The sequence below is a fragment of the Geotrypetes seraphini genome, chromosome 3 (genome assembly GCF_902459505.1).
Source record: "Geotrypetes seraphini chromosome 3, aGeoSer1.1, whole genome shotgun sequence".
In the NCBI taxonomy this organism is placed as follows: domain Eukaryota; kingdom Metazoa; phylum Chordata; class Amphibia; order Gymnophiona; family Dermophiidae; genus Geotrypetes; species Geotrypetes seraphini.
Genome location: NC_047086.1, coordinates 249,375,269 through 249,391,675, shown reverse-complemented (window position 1 = coordinate 249,391,675; position 16,407 = coordinate 249,375,269). Strand labels below are relative to the sequence as shown.

Below are 16,407 nucleotides of genomic sequence, written 5' to 3'. Positions count from 1 at the left end.
AAGATACTTTAGATTTTCAATCTGTACAATATAGTTTCTTCTTCTTTTATTTTTAGGGATTCAGTTGCTTTTTATTGGTTTTCTTTAATTTGCACCTCTGATATTTCATTTATTTGATATACATTTCTTTGATTAATATATTGGTTTTTTAATTGATGTATTGTGTAGTTTCCATATAGATATGCTTATGATGGACTATGAATGTATTTTCGTATGGGCAATTGGTATGTCTTTTAATTATGATGGTCTTTATAGTTATTTCTTATCTATGTAAATTGTGGTTTCCACATGTTTATAGCCATGAAGTCTTTTTAATGTATTCTTTTAAGTATACTCTTATTTGAATGTCTTTCAATGTATGGTTTTCGTGTAAGCATTTGTTTTACATTTTGCATTTATGTTCTCTTATGTCATGATTTTACATATGTCTAAATTTCCATTTTTAATGTTTTTATTAGTGTCCTCTGATGAAGGTGGTTTTACCACGCTGAAACTCGGATCCTATAGCTAGGCTCAAATACTATTTTCATGAATAAAGATTTTCCCATAGGTTGAATAGACACCTCCCTGTTACAATGCATTTGAACACTTTTTTATATACGTATGGAAAGGGTTCAGAGTTAAAGTCCTGGGCAAGTAGGTGGGAAGGAAGGGGGAATTTGTTCAGAGATGTTTGGGGCTTGCAAAGAACGAAAACTGTACACTGGCACTGGTATGGTAATCTTTGTTGTTTGTTTTGAATTTTATAATAAAAGAAAAAAAGAAATACAACTAGAAATAAATAAGAAGTAAATAAGAAAACAGGTAAATAAATGGGGGCGGAGCATGGCTAGGGGCTCTCGAAGAATTAATCCTGCCCTGAAGATGATCCAACAGTCAAAATTAATTCATAACCTCCAGAGACAACAGTAATACTCTGCACACATCCAACAATTTCAATACCTTATCACTCTTCCTCAATCCCGAGAGAGTGAGGGCAGGCAAGCACACTTCTTGGTTAATCTGGAAGCTGGAAACCACTTCAGTAAGAAATATGGGACAATGTGCAAGATAGTACCTGAATCTGAAATTCTGAGGAAGGAATCTCTGCATGACAAAGTCTCCAGTTCTGACACTCATCGGGCTAAAGTAATCACCACCCAAAACACCATTTTGATTGTAAGATCCATGAGAGAAGCTTGCTCGAAAAGTTCATAGGGCGCTCTAGCCAGTGCCCGTAGAACCAGATTAAGACTCCATGCTGGAAAAGGCTGTATGGGATAAGAACTTTGATAATCTGATTTTTAGATCTGATACCTATTTAAACTTCAGGAAACTGTTAAAAATATTATCTTTTCAATAAAAATTTTAAATAGTTGAATTGTAATTCACTCTGTGCAATATTTTAGTATTGTAAACTGCACTGAACTTCAAGGTAGTTGTGGTATATAAATGAATTGGTATGTTATATTAAAAGGCTGTCACACCGAAGGACAGAAGCACAAACTACCTGGCCACATCTGAATGTGCAGCTACAATGTTCTTATTAACCCTAGGCACAAAACATGAGAGCCCTGCAATCTGAACTTTCAGGGAGCCAACCACTAGGTCTTTTTCTAGACCTTCCTGCAGGAAGGTGAGTACCACAGATATCGGTGCCGAGCGCAGGTCTTCACTCCTCTAAGTGCACCAAGCCTGAAAGCATTTCCAGGCGTTCACTTATGCGGATAAAGTTGCTTTCTTCTTAAATCTTAGAAATGTGGAGCCATGCCATAAGACCAAAGCGTTCCAGACCCTGCAGGGCAATTGGGCTCTGTGTGAGCAGTTGGGGATGGATGACATGGAAGTCTGAGACTTTGGTCCATTTGCAGATGGTCTGGGTCTGTATACCTCAGTCGCCTCGGCCAGTCTGGTGCTGCTAGAATCACCAGCCTGTGGTGTGTCATGATCCTACACAGAAGTCTGCCTATCATGGACCATGGAGGGAAGATGTAAAGAAGACCCACCTTTGGCCAAGGTTGCACAATAGCATCAAGGCCTTCACTTCCTGGCTCATATGTTTGAATGAAGAGCTAAGCCACCGCCTTGTTGCCCACTGATGCCATCAGATCGAATCTCGAGTGTCCCCACTGACTCACAATGCAGGTGAAGGCTTCCTGAGACAATGACCACTCTCTGGGATCTAGGGTCTTCCAGCTGGGAAAATCTGCTTGTACATCATCCACTTCTGCCATATGTGCTCTGAGAGCACCAAGAGATGGGCCTCTGTCCATCAAAACAGCATCTGGGCTTCCAAGTGTAGGGTAGCACTCTTAATGCCCTCTGGCGATTGACACAGGCTAGCACCATCGCATTGTCTGAAAAAAACTCATACCATTTTGCTCTGCATCACTCTCCTGAATGCCTGAAGCAGCAGGCAGATAGCTCAAAGTTCCAAGCAGTTGATCAACCACTTTCTCTGAGCTGGGTACCAGTATCTCTGAGCCAGATGCCCCTCACAATTTGCCCTCAGCCATATAGGCTGGCATCAGTCATAAGGATCATCCATGGGTTGAGAATATTTTTTATAAGCCTAATCAGCTTAAACAGTTAATAATTTGTATGTTAATCAGTGAAGTATAATTATGAATCTGCTTAAAGTTTAAATTTTGCTCACATTTGTAATGAGTAAAAGTTATTCTGAAATGATGATAATAATAACTTTATTTTTATATACCGCAATACCACAAACAGTTCAGAGCGGTTTACAGAGGGAGAGACTGTAAACAGACAGTGATATTACAAAAAACTTTCAAAATTAACTTAACGTGGTAAGATTTTTTTCCTGGAAGTGTTTTAGAAGCACATCATGATAGAAATGGAGTCAAAGAAATGTTGTCAAAGAGATAAGTTTTGATTGTGAGAGAAGGCGAGATGACTGTATATGCCAGTGGTTGCCAACCTTTTTCATATAACAGGCCTATGGTCTTGGCACCAGTTCTCAAAAGGAAAGTACAAACCTAGTTACATTTTGAAAAATGGCTAGGGATGAAGTATCTGTTAGTTCTGTGGGTATGTTTTTCTTTTTTTTTAAATATATCCTTGAAATGTTGTAGAATCAATATTTAGTATTAATTTTTAATATTTAATATCCAGTCTGAAGAAGCAGGTCAAGGTGGTTACAGAATTTTATCTGTAAGCTTGAAATATTTTGGTGGCCCTCTTATATTCACACAGAGGCATGTTACATGAAAAAGGTTGGAGACCACTGGCATATACAGTATGTTAAACTAACAGAGTACATGCTCGCATATTCGCAAAGTTTGGATACTTCTCCAAAAGGTTTCAAGCTTAGATAAAATTTTGTAGCCACCTTGACCTGCTTGTTCAGACTGGATATTAAATATTAGAAAATAATACTAATATTAATTCTACAACACTTCAAGGATATATTTTAAAAACTCACTTGATTTTGGATTGTCGGCATAAATGAGACACCTGAGTAACACATTTAAGAGATTTACATTTACTATATCAAGTGGGCAAGATTGAAATTAGCGCATTTACAGGATTTGAATATTATTTCTGCTAACTGTTTGAGGTCTACAATGGAGGACTTTGAGGGTCGTGCGTTGGAGACTACTGGCATATGCAGATAGCTTTGCAGAACTTTCCTTTGTTCATTGAAAGCTAGTTAGGCCTCAGAGAAAGCAACCAATTTGCTTTTTCATTTTTTATAGTTCATTGGATGAATATACTACCTTGTGAGAGAGAGAGAAATATAAAAGTTAGGTTTACAATGAGCTAGAAATACCGTTTCAGAAGGGGGCCTGCAAAGATAAAAGGTACACAGGGTGGAGAAGAGAGAGAGAAAAAAAACCCATAAAAGCAAGGTTTACAATGAACTACAATACAGTTTCAGAAGTAGCCCTGAAGAGAGCCAATCACAGAACGGCACGGGACCAGGCAGGAAGCGCAAAGTTTGTGCTCCTGCGTCGCTCTGCTAAAGACACAGGCAGCCGTCCCGGAGACCGTACTGGACCACCACTAAAAAAGGTACTGGGGGAGCTGCGGGCGGCTGTGGGTGGCTTCGGACTTCTTGCAGTTTGCGGACGGCTTTTGGGCTTCTGGACTTCTGGCGGCTGCGGGTGGCTTTGGGCTTCTGGCGGCTGCAAGTAGGTTTGGGCTGTGGGCAACTTTGGGCTTCCTAGGACCAGACACACCAGACAACCAAAGATACCTACATGTAGAGGAGGAAAAAGCAAGAAGAAAAAAATTTGGAACCAAATTTTTTTTCTTGGTTTTTCCTCCTCTACAGGTGGGTGCATCTTATGGTCCGAAAAATACGATAATCCTGCTCTGAGGAAGGACATTCCTGAATTTCTAGTAGATTTACAACAATGATGATGAAGCAGAGAGAAGGAGGAGAAAAGGCTTGCTGGAGATACCATTTTGCAGTGCTCACAAAATTTTTATTGAGAGGCATACAAGAGGGTTTTGGTAATATGAATAACTGGAACACTTTCTGGAAAATAGATGTTATCCTGCCAGTTGGATAGATTATATTTAAACCTGAATAAGAGGTTCATTTTGATATGCTATTTGTGGAACAGCCTGCCAAGGAGGGGGGAGGGGGTAATGAAACCAGAAACAGAACCGAATTCATGAAAGCATGTCATGAGCACAGAGGATCCCTAGTTCAAAAAATATAAGGGAAAATTCAGAAATCAGCTGGGGTCAATAGCACTATACCAGAAGTGAAACTGGGCAAGCTAGAGGCCCTTAGGGCTCTCTTCCATCATATTCTATTTGTTGGTGATATCAGACCGCTTTCTCTTTACTCTTGATGTTGTATCATATATAGGCTGAAATTATATGTTGTTAAAAGCCCATTTAAAAATGAAAACATTTCAATATGTTGCTTGAGTGAAGATTAGAGTACCAAAAAAATTAGTATGCTGCAAATTCTCAAAAGGTCACTGAAATTTAGGTGCCTGGATGACACACACTTAACACAAACTCTATAACGGCAGTTGCATATACAACTGCTATTCAGTTTTTTTGCACTCAGCCCTGCCAAAAATTTCATCTCCTTTAGTGTGGCTAGTGAGAATTCTCAAACCTCGCCAGCCAAAGACCTCCCCCCCCCAAAAAAAAAAATTTGCATGTTGGGCAGCAACCAGCATTGTTCCAGCTGTTCCACTGTTCCTAGCCTCAGGCCACTCCCTCCCTCACACATGCTCATTTTTCACTCTTGAAAGCAAAATTTTGCATATGTGGATGGAGGCTTGTGGCTGGGGCTCCAGGACAGTGCCAATAGCCCCCAACATGTAAATTCTTTGGTAGGGAGGAGGTCTTTGGCTGATGGGGCTCAGGGATCCCTGCTAGCATAGGTATGCCATTTACATTGGGAGTGGCATGAAACAGAAATTAAATTTGGATTTGCTTTAGTTGGAGGTGCAGAGATTCAATTTTTGACCCGTCCACCCACTTTGCTCTTGGGCCCACCCTGAATCAGCCTGGCTACACCACTGCTGCTATTAAGAATGTTAGTATAAGTCTACATTTATACACCTAACACTAGGTTTGAGCCACTTACACCATCACTTCAATGGCTGGCATAAATTCTCGTTCCTAAGTACAGGTAGTTAGGCGTTTATTTATTTTTAAAATTTATAAATCGCTTACAATTGAAGCGATGTACAAAATAACATGACAAACGATACACATCTAACAAAACAACATCTAAACATTTTCTGTAATATACCTCCAACTTGCCCTTGTCCCTCCTAGGTGTACATCCCCTTGAAGTTGCATGCTCTGGAATTTAACTACTCATATTTATAGAACAGCGACAGTTATGCATGTAACTGTTAACTGGTGCCAATTAGTTAACAGCAATTAAAAGGCAATTACTGAATTAAGCAACGTGTGCAAGTGACCTTATTCTATAATTTGTGTGTGCAAATTTACTTTAGTTGAAAATTTGAGTACACAAGTTTATAGAATTAAGGGGGTATGTGCTTTTCTAGATACATTTACCATGTTTTCATTTCTTAAAATATTTTTTTCCTAGGAAATTCCATTGTCAGAAATCCTGCAAGTGATATTGGCTTCAGACTTTACAAATTTGTCACAAGGAAGTAACCCACATTGTTTTGAAATCATCACTGATTGTGTGATATACTATGTTGGTGAGAACAATGGAAGCAGCTCCCAGAATCCTATACTCTCTGCCACAGGTGTTGGATATGATGTTGCTCAAGGCTGGGAAAAGGCCATTCGCCAGGCTCTGATGCCTGTCACTCCTCAAGCCAGTATCTGTACTTCAGCAGGACAAGGAAAAGACCACAGTAAGTAGACGTGGAGGGGCAAAATCGAAAGGGACGTCTAAGTCCGTTTGTGTCCAATTCGCAAATCGTCCAAAGTTAAAAAGAGCCTAAGACACATTTTCGAAAGATATGTCCAACTTTTTTTTTAACTTTCAAATATCGTCTAATTATACGTCCTGCCGTTCTGATCGTCCAAGCCACTAAATCGTCCAACTTTATACCACATTTCCGTTCAACTTTCCGTCCCAGTCCAAAACGCCTAGAACAAGCCCTGTTGGACGTGGGAGGGGTCTGCAAAATGATGGACTGCACACCCAGACATGCCACCTAAATAGTGGGGTACCTTAAAGTGCACTGATGTGAACTTCACAAAAAGGGTGCCATGGCTTCTCCTCACTACAGCTCCCTTATAGGTGACGGTGAGCCCCCAAACCACCTCCAGAATCCCCTAGACCCACTTATCTGCCACCCCAATAGCCCTTATGGCTGCAGGAGCCACTTATATGCCAGTCAAAAAGGGTTTTGGGGGTGTATAGGGCAGTGCACATGTTTAAGTATTAATGCAGTGATTACAGGGGCTTATGGGAATAGGTCCTCCTCTCTATGGGTCCCTAACCCACCCTCAAGATGACTTAAGCTACCTCTGGGCTGGACGACTAGGCTTTTCTATGCCAGGCAGCCAGGTGATGATGGTCTGGAGGCTGAAATTTAAAGTTGTGAATAAAATTTTTATGGGGGTGGGGGGGGTGATCACTGGGGTATTGTGTGGGGGTCTGTGTTATGTGTTTGCAGTGCGTATCTGCTGAGTTTAGGTGGGTTTTTGTGACTTCGACCATGTTTTACATGGTCTAAGTCACAATGTCAAAGTTCCGTCGATCCTGGGCTGTATAACTTTCAGTTATACATGCTGTACGACTAAGTCTAAGCCATCCCACGTCCTGCCCAACTTCCGCCCTCAACACACCTCCTGAAATGCCCCGTTTAGCTTTGGACGTTGAGCAGCAGTATGAAGGCCTAGGTCGTTTAGAAATACATCCAAAACCCATTTTTATTTTCGGTGCTTGGACGTTTTTGGAAAATGCTCGTCCAAGTGCCGACTTAGGCCGGTTTTTGGACGTTTTTCTCTTTCGATTATGAGCCCCTTACTGTTTAAGAATTGTAAACAGTCTAGCTCAGAAAATGGCAATTCTGTCTCACAGAACTTAAGCTTTCTTTCCATAATGTATACATGTATTTGTGAATTTTAAAAAATTACCCCTGTCAGATCATCTGAACATATATTGAAAATTTTGCATGGGTATTACTACTACTATTTATCATTTTATAGTGCTGAAAGGCATACGCAGCGCTGTATGTTCAATATGTATATTAAGTACAAAGGGGGTAATAGCATCAAAGTGTTTACCTTGCTGACCTACAACCTCTACCACCATTTAGTAAAAGGAGCCCCTAAATCTTTAACAAATGTTTAAAATATTTGTGAAAATTGTGCTGAGAATTGTGAAACCATTTCTGCATCGAGCAGGCTATATACATTCCATCGTTGCACAATTCATCTACAAGCCCAAAGGTTTTTAAAAAGTTTTATCACTTATCTGTATGAAGTTTTCTCTGTTTGAATTGTGCTGGACACACAGTGAACAATGTGATAAAAATACATCGCTGCTGGTCTCTAATATTCAGATTTCAAATCACTGCTCCATTCTTCCATACAAAGACTGCTAAATGGCGCTTCTAGAACTCCCAATAGGATTCATAAACTTATTTCTTAATGTCTTGCTCAGCACAGTATTATGTTTCGCCCGGGCATCTTCAGAAATCAAGACAATATAACATTGTTTTTTAGTCCACTGAAACAGCAGGATGTCTTGGAAGGGAGCCTCATAGGTGCATCTTTCTCCTGCCCAATGGTTTCATAATTCTAGCACAGTTTTCACAAATATTTAAAAAAATTTGTTAAAGATTTAATTATTAATTACAATTTTATTTATATACTGCAGTACCTTCCATTTCATTGCGGTTTACAAAAAGAGGAAACTGACAATATCAGTAAAAAACACACAGATGCATAAGCCTATTCCAATAGAAATTGGTTAAATACGTTTTCAATGATCGCTTAAAGTACAGTACATATAAGAAGTAGCACCAAAAAATCAAAGGAACAAGATCTGGTCCCCAACACGTTGCCTGGAACAGGTGCTCTATAAAACACTGTAGTAGACGTAGATGGATGTCTAGAGATGGCAAACGCAAAATGATCCAGCAAATAATGTGGCACTAAGCCATGTAAAACTGTATATAACTATCAACCAAATTTAAACACAACCCTGACCGCCACTGGAAGCCAGTGTAATTGAAAATAATAAGTGGAGCCATGATCATATTTTCCAAGATTAAATATTAAGCAAATTGCTGTATTCTGAGCTAGAGAGCTGAATAGGTATGACAAGAATCCCACAAGGTTCCCCCTTGGGGTTGCGGGGATCCCATGCCCCCCTGGTTTGTGGGGATCCTGTGGGGTTGGAGGCATCTCAAGGGGCTCAAATACTTAATGCGCCTCCTTTTCCTGCCCTCCATCCGCACTCGTCCCTCCAAAATGCAGCGTGCAGCGCTCCCAGTACGCCGCCCATAGCAGACCCGGAAGTTTTCCTTCTGATGTCAGAGGGAAGGCTTCTGGGTCAGCCACATTCAGGGCCCGTGGCCCTATGAAGTGCAGCTGGAAGACAGGAAGGAGAGGGCCTACCTGGATGGCTCCAGTACAGTCTTGCAGGAGGAGGCACCAAAGTAGTTGAGCCACAGAAAAGGAGGGAGTGAGCGACCAAGGGAAAGAGGAAGGGGCACGAACTTGGGACATAGGATGAAGGGAGGGAAAAAGATGCTGAGGTGGGGAGGGAATAGAAAGGGAGAATTGTTGGGCATGAGTGTGTGCGTGACAGGGAAAGAGATGGTATTCATGGGGAATGGAAGAAAGAGAAGAAATTTGGGGCATAGGGAGAGGAGTGAGGTACAGATACATGGGAAAGAGAATGATGAGAGGGAGAATGGTGGTGGAGAGGGAACAATGGGACAGATTGAAAGGGATGCAAGAGGGAGGAATGTTGGACATAGTGGTGGAGGGAATAGAGGGAAAGACGTGGCGCTGGAGAGGGGTGATAAAAGGAGACGGTGCAGGGATGAAAGATGCTGCACATGGTCCAGGATTGAGAGAGGGAAAAATGTTAGATGTAATGGTAGAGGGGTTGGGTGAGATGCAGCTGGATTCCTCTCTCTTTCCCAGCTCCCTTTGCAGAAAGGGAGGGAATGAGAGAAAGAGATGTTGTAAAGAGAGAGAGAGGAAGAAATGATGTGCAGTTGTGTGGAGTGGAAAAACAGAGATTGATCCAGGCAGAAGGGAATAAGGATGCTGTACAGTGGGAGGAAGGGAAGAGAGGGAGAAATGCTGGACCATGGTAGGAGGAACCAATGGACAACAACAGAAGAATTTGCAGAAGACAGGAAAGCGGAAAAAAAGAGAAACTGGGACCAACTTGATCTGTGACTCGGGGACACTACTGCTGCCTGTCAAGCTTGGCAAAAAAGACCTCCGGCCACCTTCAGAGGAAGTCCTCAGCTGACATAGCTCAGGGGTCCTCATCAGCAGGAATATATATATTTTATATTTATATTAGAGGCTCTGGCAGAGACCTGTTTACAAAGTATGCATTCTTCCCAATTAATATTTCCAAATTAAGTGTCTTTGCTTATTTTAAATGGATCTCTACCAGAACTTTTAATTCAGTAGCATAATTAAATAAAATAACTACTTCTGAAGTTTATAGGGACGGGCGGGGACGGATTCAATTACTTGTGGGGATGGGCTTGATTTCTGTCTCTGTGCAACTCTCTATTCTGAACTATATGTAACTATACTATATTAAACTTCTTTGCAAAGTTTATTACTTAACAAAAGAGTGGGAAGTTTTTCCTTTATTGTATTCCCTATTATACCATGTGCTAATGTCATTAAAAGAAATAACACGTGAGCTCTTACTTATACCTACTTTGTAGGTGATAATGGCTCATGCAGTAATCCTGTTTTAGTCAGCATGGTAATGTAGCTACTCTGATTAGCGCAGAAATGCCTACACTCTGCCCTCCCTCCAGACATGCACTCTCTGTGATAAAAATTATTATTTAGCCAAGGAACATCAGGAGATTACTGCAGGACATTTGAGTACATTCTGCAATAAGCCATTTTAAACTGCGGCAAGTATGTGCTAGCAATTACTGCAGCTTAGTAAAAGAACCCTTTAGTTACCTCAAAATTTGCATCTGCATACCTCAGAGATGTTAATTATAGATTTGTAAGAAATAAGGATCATAGATTTTATTCTTTTGTACATGCGTGCTACATATGGTTGTGCATGTTTGCTACATGTGTGTTCAAAGTGTACATGTGTGTCTGTGCATGCTTGTTTGTATGTGTACATATTTTCCATTAGTCTGTGATCAAGAAGGAGGGGGTGGCAAGTAGTTTGAAAGGTACAATTCATAAGAACATAAGCAGTGCCTCTGCCGGGTCAGACCACAGGTCCATCCTGCCCAGCAGTCCGCTCCTGCGGCGGCCCAAACAGGTCACGACCTGTCTGTATCACCAGAAGGGGCTCCCTTGCCACCTTGGTTTCTCATTTAAGTCCTGTCTTCCTATCGAAGTCCTAACCCTCCGGTCTTGCACATGCACGACCTGATTTGGTTTCTATACTCATTTCCTGGTTAGCTTTCTATACTTGTGTTACATCCCAGCTCCTCCCTCAGTATCCCATGATCCCTTTATCCTTCAGGAATCCGTCCAATCCCTGTTTGAATCCCTGTACCGTACTCTGCCTTATCACTTCCTCCGGTAGCGCATTCCAAGTGTCCACGACCCTTTGGGTGAAAAAAAACTTCCTTGCATTTGTTTTGAACCTATCTCCCTTCAGTTTCTCCGAATGCCCCCTCGTACCTGTTGTCCCCTTCAGTCTGAAGAATCTGTCCCTATCCACCCTCTCTATGCCCCTCATGATCTTGAAGGTCTCTATCATATCTCCCCTGAGCCTCCTCTTTTCCAGAGAGAAGAGCCCCAGCCTATCCAACCTCTCGGCGTATGGGCAGTGTTCCAGTCCTTTTACCATTTTCGTTGCTCTCCTTTGGACTCTCTCAAGTACCGCCATGTCCTTCTTGAGGTGCGGCGACCAATACTGAACGCAGTATTCCAGATGTGGACGCACATTTATTACTATATTGTAGTGAATCGGTGAATACAGTATCTTTGGAACTACTTCTCATAGAAATGTGGAGTTTGGGGGAGAGGGTTTATTTATTTCCACCTCCTATCAAATGCAGAAGCTTTACTTCTAAAGCACAAATGTTTCCTCCAGATCACCCCTCCCTTTCTGTGACCAGAACTGCCTTCCAGTCTCCAACTCTGTTGGCTTCTCATTGACCTACAGTCTTCGATGCTGCCTGCTAGTTAAATGGAAGCAGACAGGACAATCTCATTCACAAGGGAAAGGAAGGAGCTAGAGAACTGCATATAGAGGTTTTTAAAATCAAATATGTCATCGTTCTACCTAGGAAGTTTGGGGGTTTGGAAGAATAGGGAATTCCATCTTTCAGGCTACCTTGCTTTATTTTCTAAATGTTACTATATATTTCACTCTAAGCCTCCATGCTTTAGAAGTTGCAACTCCTTTTCCTACTGAAGTGCATTGTGCAGTATTTTCGGAGGCTCATTTCTTTGGAACTCCTGGTCTGATATGCCCCATTACAAAAGGGCATGTATTCTTATTGGTTTTCCCCTCATGCCAGGTGTCATACTGTTCCATTAATTTTCTGTGCTACAGAAGCTGTATCAACTCCCATAGAAATGCATTGGATCTTTTTTTTTTTTTTGGGGGGGGGGGAGGTGGAGGGGGCAGCATATCTCTGTAACTCCAAGGTTTGATTTGGCCTACTTTTTATCTCATGTCTTTTTACTGGTTTTCCCTTATCCTTAAAGAGCTCGCTGCCAAAGCGCTTCACAAGCTAACTCCATAAATCATGCAGACGTACAATGTATTACCCAAAGCAGACAATATTTTATTTAAACAAAGTATAAAAATGTAACAGCAAAAGCAGTTAAAAAATGTATTGTCTCAATTGTAAAACATTGGAGAGATCATTAGAAAAATCATATAGATAGATGCCAAGGCAAAAATATCTAGCTGTAAATACATCTCTAGCTAAACAAAGACATGCATCGATTTTTATAACCTTCTCTCATGGCTACACCCTTTACTCTTATGACACTCAAGACTTGTCTTGATGTTTTGCAAAAAATGCTATCTGCCCTGTCCTTTCATATCCCGGTAATCATAGCTGCGCTTATCCATAAATGACCAATCCATAACAATTCCATAGTCATTTCTGTAGTTCTGTCTTTTCCTTGTTTGGCAAACTCAAGTTGGTTTTTTGTGTTAGCTGGTGTCAGGTCCAGCCTAGGTAAAAAGTTCAGTACATTCCTAAGGCCTGACGCCTATATCTTTTCATTTGCTTGTGCTTCTCTGTAGCAGGGACCATATATCTTCTTGCTCACATGATTCACGTTCAAATACATGACAGGCTTGTATTCTTCCAGCAAAGCCTTGCTGTCCTGCAGGGCCTCAGCCTGCTCTTTAATAAATGAAACTTAAGCAGGTTGAAAATGAAATGCAGGGCAGGCCTGTATATAGAGTCTTGACATCAGTTAATAAGAGTTCCACACCCATTTCGTATAATTCTTCCTGAAGGAAATTTTTTGGTATCATTTTAAGTAGGAAGTATAGCCATTCTACATGCTGCCTAACTTAACAAATCTGTTTTAACCTTCCAGGAAGATGTTAGGTAGGGTCACATAGCAAGAAAAGCAATAAATCCTTGTAATACTTTTGGGTTTAATTGCATGAGGTGTCAAATTGCTTAATATGCACAGGAGGCTGATTTGATTTCTCTCATAGCTAAGTAGCATTGTTCACTACAGTTGGAATTTTGATGTTCTTTAAATAAAAGTGTTTCAGCAGTCTGCTAAATGAGAAATGTTATTACATTTCTGCTGTCCCAGTGCATCCCATTTGTTTCTTATTACAGAAGAAGTGTCCATCAGCATTTCGGTTTCTAATTCCCAGATTCAGGAGAATGTCGTGAGTATAATTCATGTTACTGTTTTGAACGTTTTTCTTGGATTCTGTTGTATCCTTGTCATTTTCATTTGAAAAGCATTAAAGGTGTGAAAACACTACTGAATAAAGTTTCTTAAGAAAATAAATTAGTAGAATGAACTTGAGTAACTCTGAAATAGAAGCCAGCAGTAAGCCCACACTCGGATTCATCAGACCATAAAATAGGGTTACCAGATTTTTGAGAACAAAAATCCGGACTCATGGCCCCGCCCTGTTCCACCCGAGTCACGCCCTGTTCCGCCCCTAGCCCTTCCCCCCTCAACCTGGTCACTTGTTGGGAGGGCATCTCCGCATGCGCTGGTGTGGTACGTGACATCACCGCATTGCATCCACGCATGCGCAGATGCCGTCCCGACGTCTCTGCTACCTGGAAAGCTTTTCAAATCCCTGACAAAGTGCCAGATTTTGAAAAGCCCTCTGGATCCCCGGACATGTGCTCAAAAAGGAGGACATGTCTGGGGAAATCCGGATGTCTGGTAACCCTACCATAAAACAGATGCAGTCCTTGCATTCTGCATTCATTCTCACTATGAAACTTAATTGAATCTTATCTCTCTGATCTTCTAAAGGTTCTCTGTAATAATTTCTCTCTCCCACTCCTCACAACTGAGTTGAGTAGATTAGAAATGATGGTCTAATAGCATAGCATAGCATATTCAAGAGGGTGCAACTATGTGAGAGGACAGCAGCCATACAGTCCTGCCCAAAGAGGAAGTGACATGGGAGGAGTGGAGCCAGGAGGACAGATGGCAGGAAATATAAAACCAAACAAGTAAAACTCCAAACACACCTGCCAACGAAACTTAACAAGATACCAACGGAAAGGCATAAAAGATCATTTGGTTCTCAGAGAGACTGTCAGTTGACCAAATCCAGACAAGCACATAAGTGATAAAAAATTAACCGTTGTTGATTTTTTATCACTTATGTGCTTGTCTGGATTTGGTCAACTGACAGTCTCTCTGAGAACCGAATGATCTTTTCTGCCTTTCCTTTGGTATCTTGTTAGGAAATATAAAAGGCAGGGCCAGTGTTGGGTTAAAGGGGCCCAGAGGACAGCAATGATCTGTAAGCTGCTGCAGAAGTTCTGCTCATATAGGTTCAGTTATTCTGAGATACAGCATTTAAATTTGGGACTCTACGGTAATTCACAGCCTAGTGTTTGTCATGGCTTGCCAGAGAAAGCCACAGCAGGGGGAGAGACCTTTATATATGTACTGTATATTGTAACCGGCAGCCTCAGGGCAAGGTGTCTTGGGCCACCGGTACAAGAAAAATCTTCTTGTGAGCCGCTGCGGGCAGCACAAGGAAAAGAAAATGGCGTTTAGCAAAGGACACCACCACACCAGGTAAGTTCAGTTCAGAATAACTTCAGGTTTAATTCTTAAAGTAAAAAAATAAAGATCAAAACTTTGTCAGGATGTTTCTTATTTACAAGTCAAACTCACTGTCCATAAGGCAAATTAAATAAGTTGCCACAGTTCATAAATTCAAAGCCCATCATCATTTAGCAAAGAAAAAACTCAAAATACACTCTTCAGAGTTATCTTAGTTCCAAAATGAGTCAGTGTAATTTCCCTGGCTCCCCCAGCATCTGAGTGCTGGCCAGACAGAGTGTACCGTGTGGTGTTAAACTGCCATGCAAAATTGGCCCTCTATCCCACCACAATGACACGGGACTAACCCCCCTGTCTGGGACTAGGAACAGTTTACTTTCCCCCACCAGAGAAAGATCCAAAACTTCCCAAAAAGAAAAACAAGTTTCAACAATACAGTCTTGCATAAAGTTCAAAAGATCATTTCTCTTCTGTTCTTCAGCTGGCTTTAAACTAGCCAACACAGTCAAGCAATCATCAAAACGAACTTTCAAGAAAACATGCAATGGTTAGTCACTTGCCTTCCACACAGCATATTTCCATAACTTCCCCAGGCAATTCAACAATGGATTCAACTTCCATATCCTGGGTTTCTTCCAGCAGCTTAGGAGACATGTCCTCTCCAGCCTCTGTCAGCTCCATGGCTTCTGGAGTTTGGCAAGCATTCAGAGCTCTCAGCCCTGAGCGCAGGAACCTGTCCTCTCCCAGTGTCTGCCGCTTCTGACTCTCAAGGTATTGAGACTTCAAGTTAAGCAGTCTGCAGCCCCGCCCCAAACCTTCAGCAGGAAGTAATTTCTTGTTAATTACCTTAGGCTTGTGTGGGGGATGGGAATCCTGCAGTTCTTCCCTCCTGCTCCCTCTACAGGTCACAGCCGGAAACTCATCCCCTGACTGCAATTGGGTTTTAAATGAAGGAGAATGTGTGTAGCCTAAATCTGAATTGTGCACTGCTCTAGGGCCATTCCTAGCAGGCACAGTCTGCTTACCACATACCCCCCCCCTTAACTGACTGCTAGGGATGGATCTAGGCCTCTCCGGGTCCTTTTCCCCAATACGGGATAAAGCGTCAGCATTAGTATGCAGACGACCAGGCCTGTGTATCGTTTTATACCGGAAAGTTTGCAGGGCCAGGTACCACCTGGTGAGTCGGGCATTGTTATTCCTCATAGAATTTAGCCAGCTCAACGCAGCGTGATCAGTGACCAATGTAAACTCTCGTCCTTCCAGAGTAGACCTTAATAATCGGTCCTGGAGTAAAAGAGCCTGCTGTAATTTATCACCCAGACTTCCCTCCACCTCTTGGACGGCCTGTTGCCATTGTTGTTTGTTGCCCTCCTGACCCTGAGCTAATTCTCACTGCAGTCTATAGAATTGTTGTTCAACAGCCTTTTCTATGACTGACAGGGAGTCTTGGTCAGACTGGGAAATCGTTGGGCCTAGAGATACTATGCTCTTTTCCAAAGGGACATCAGAGGAACCAAACCCTTTTGTCCCTCTACGTGAAGGTAGCAACTGCTTCCATTTCTC

The 16,407-nt window shown here is 41.7% G+C and overlaps 1 protein-coding gene across 5 annotated transcripts in view; it reads left to right on the top strand.

Moving 5' to 3' along the window:
- The window catches only part of PRKD3 (protein kinase D3), a 213,384-nt gene that overhangs the window by 134,401 nt on the left and 62,576 nt on the right, over positions 1 to 16,407 (top strand). For all 5 annotated transcript variants that reach the window (XM_033937717.1, XM_033937718.1, XM_033937720.1 and 2 more), the window contains 2 exons: positions 6,035 to 6,311; positions 13,413 to 13,465. In XM_033937717.1, the coding sequence (XP_033793608.1) occupies positions 6,035 to 6,311; positions 13,413 to 13,465 (330 nt within the window). The remainder of the gene's footprint in view (positions 1 to 6,034; positions 6,312 to 13,412; positions 13,466 to 16,407) is intronic.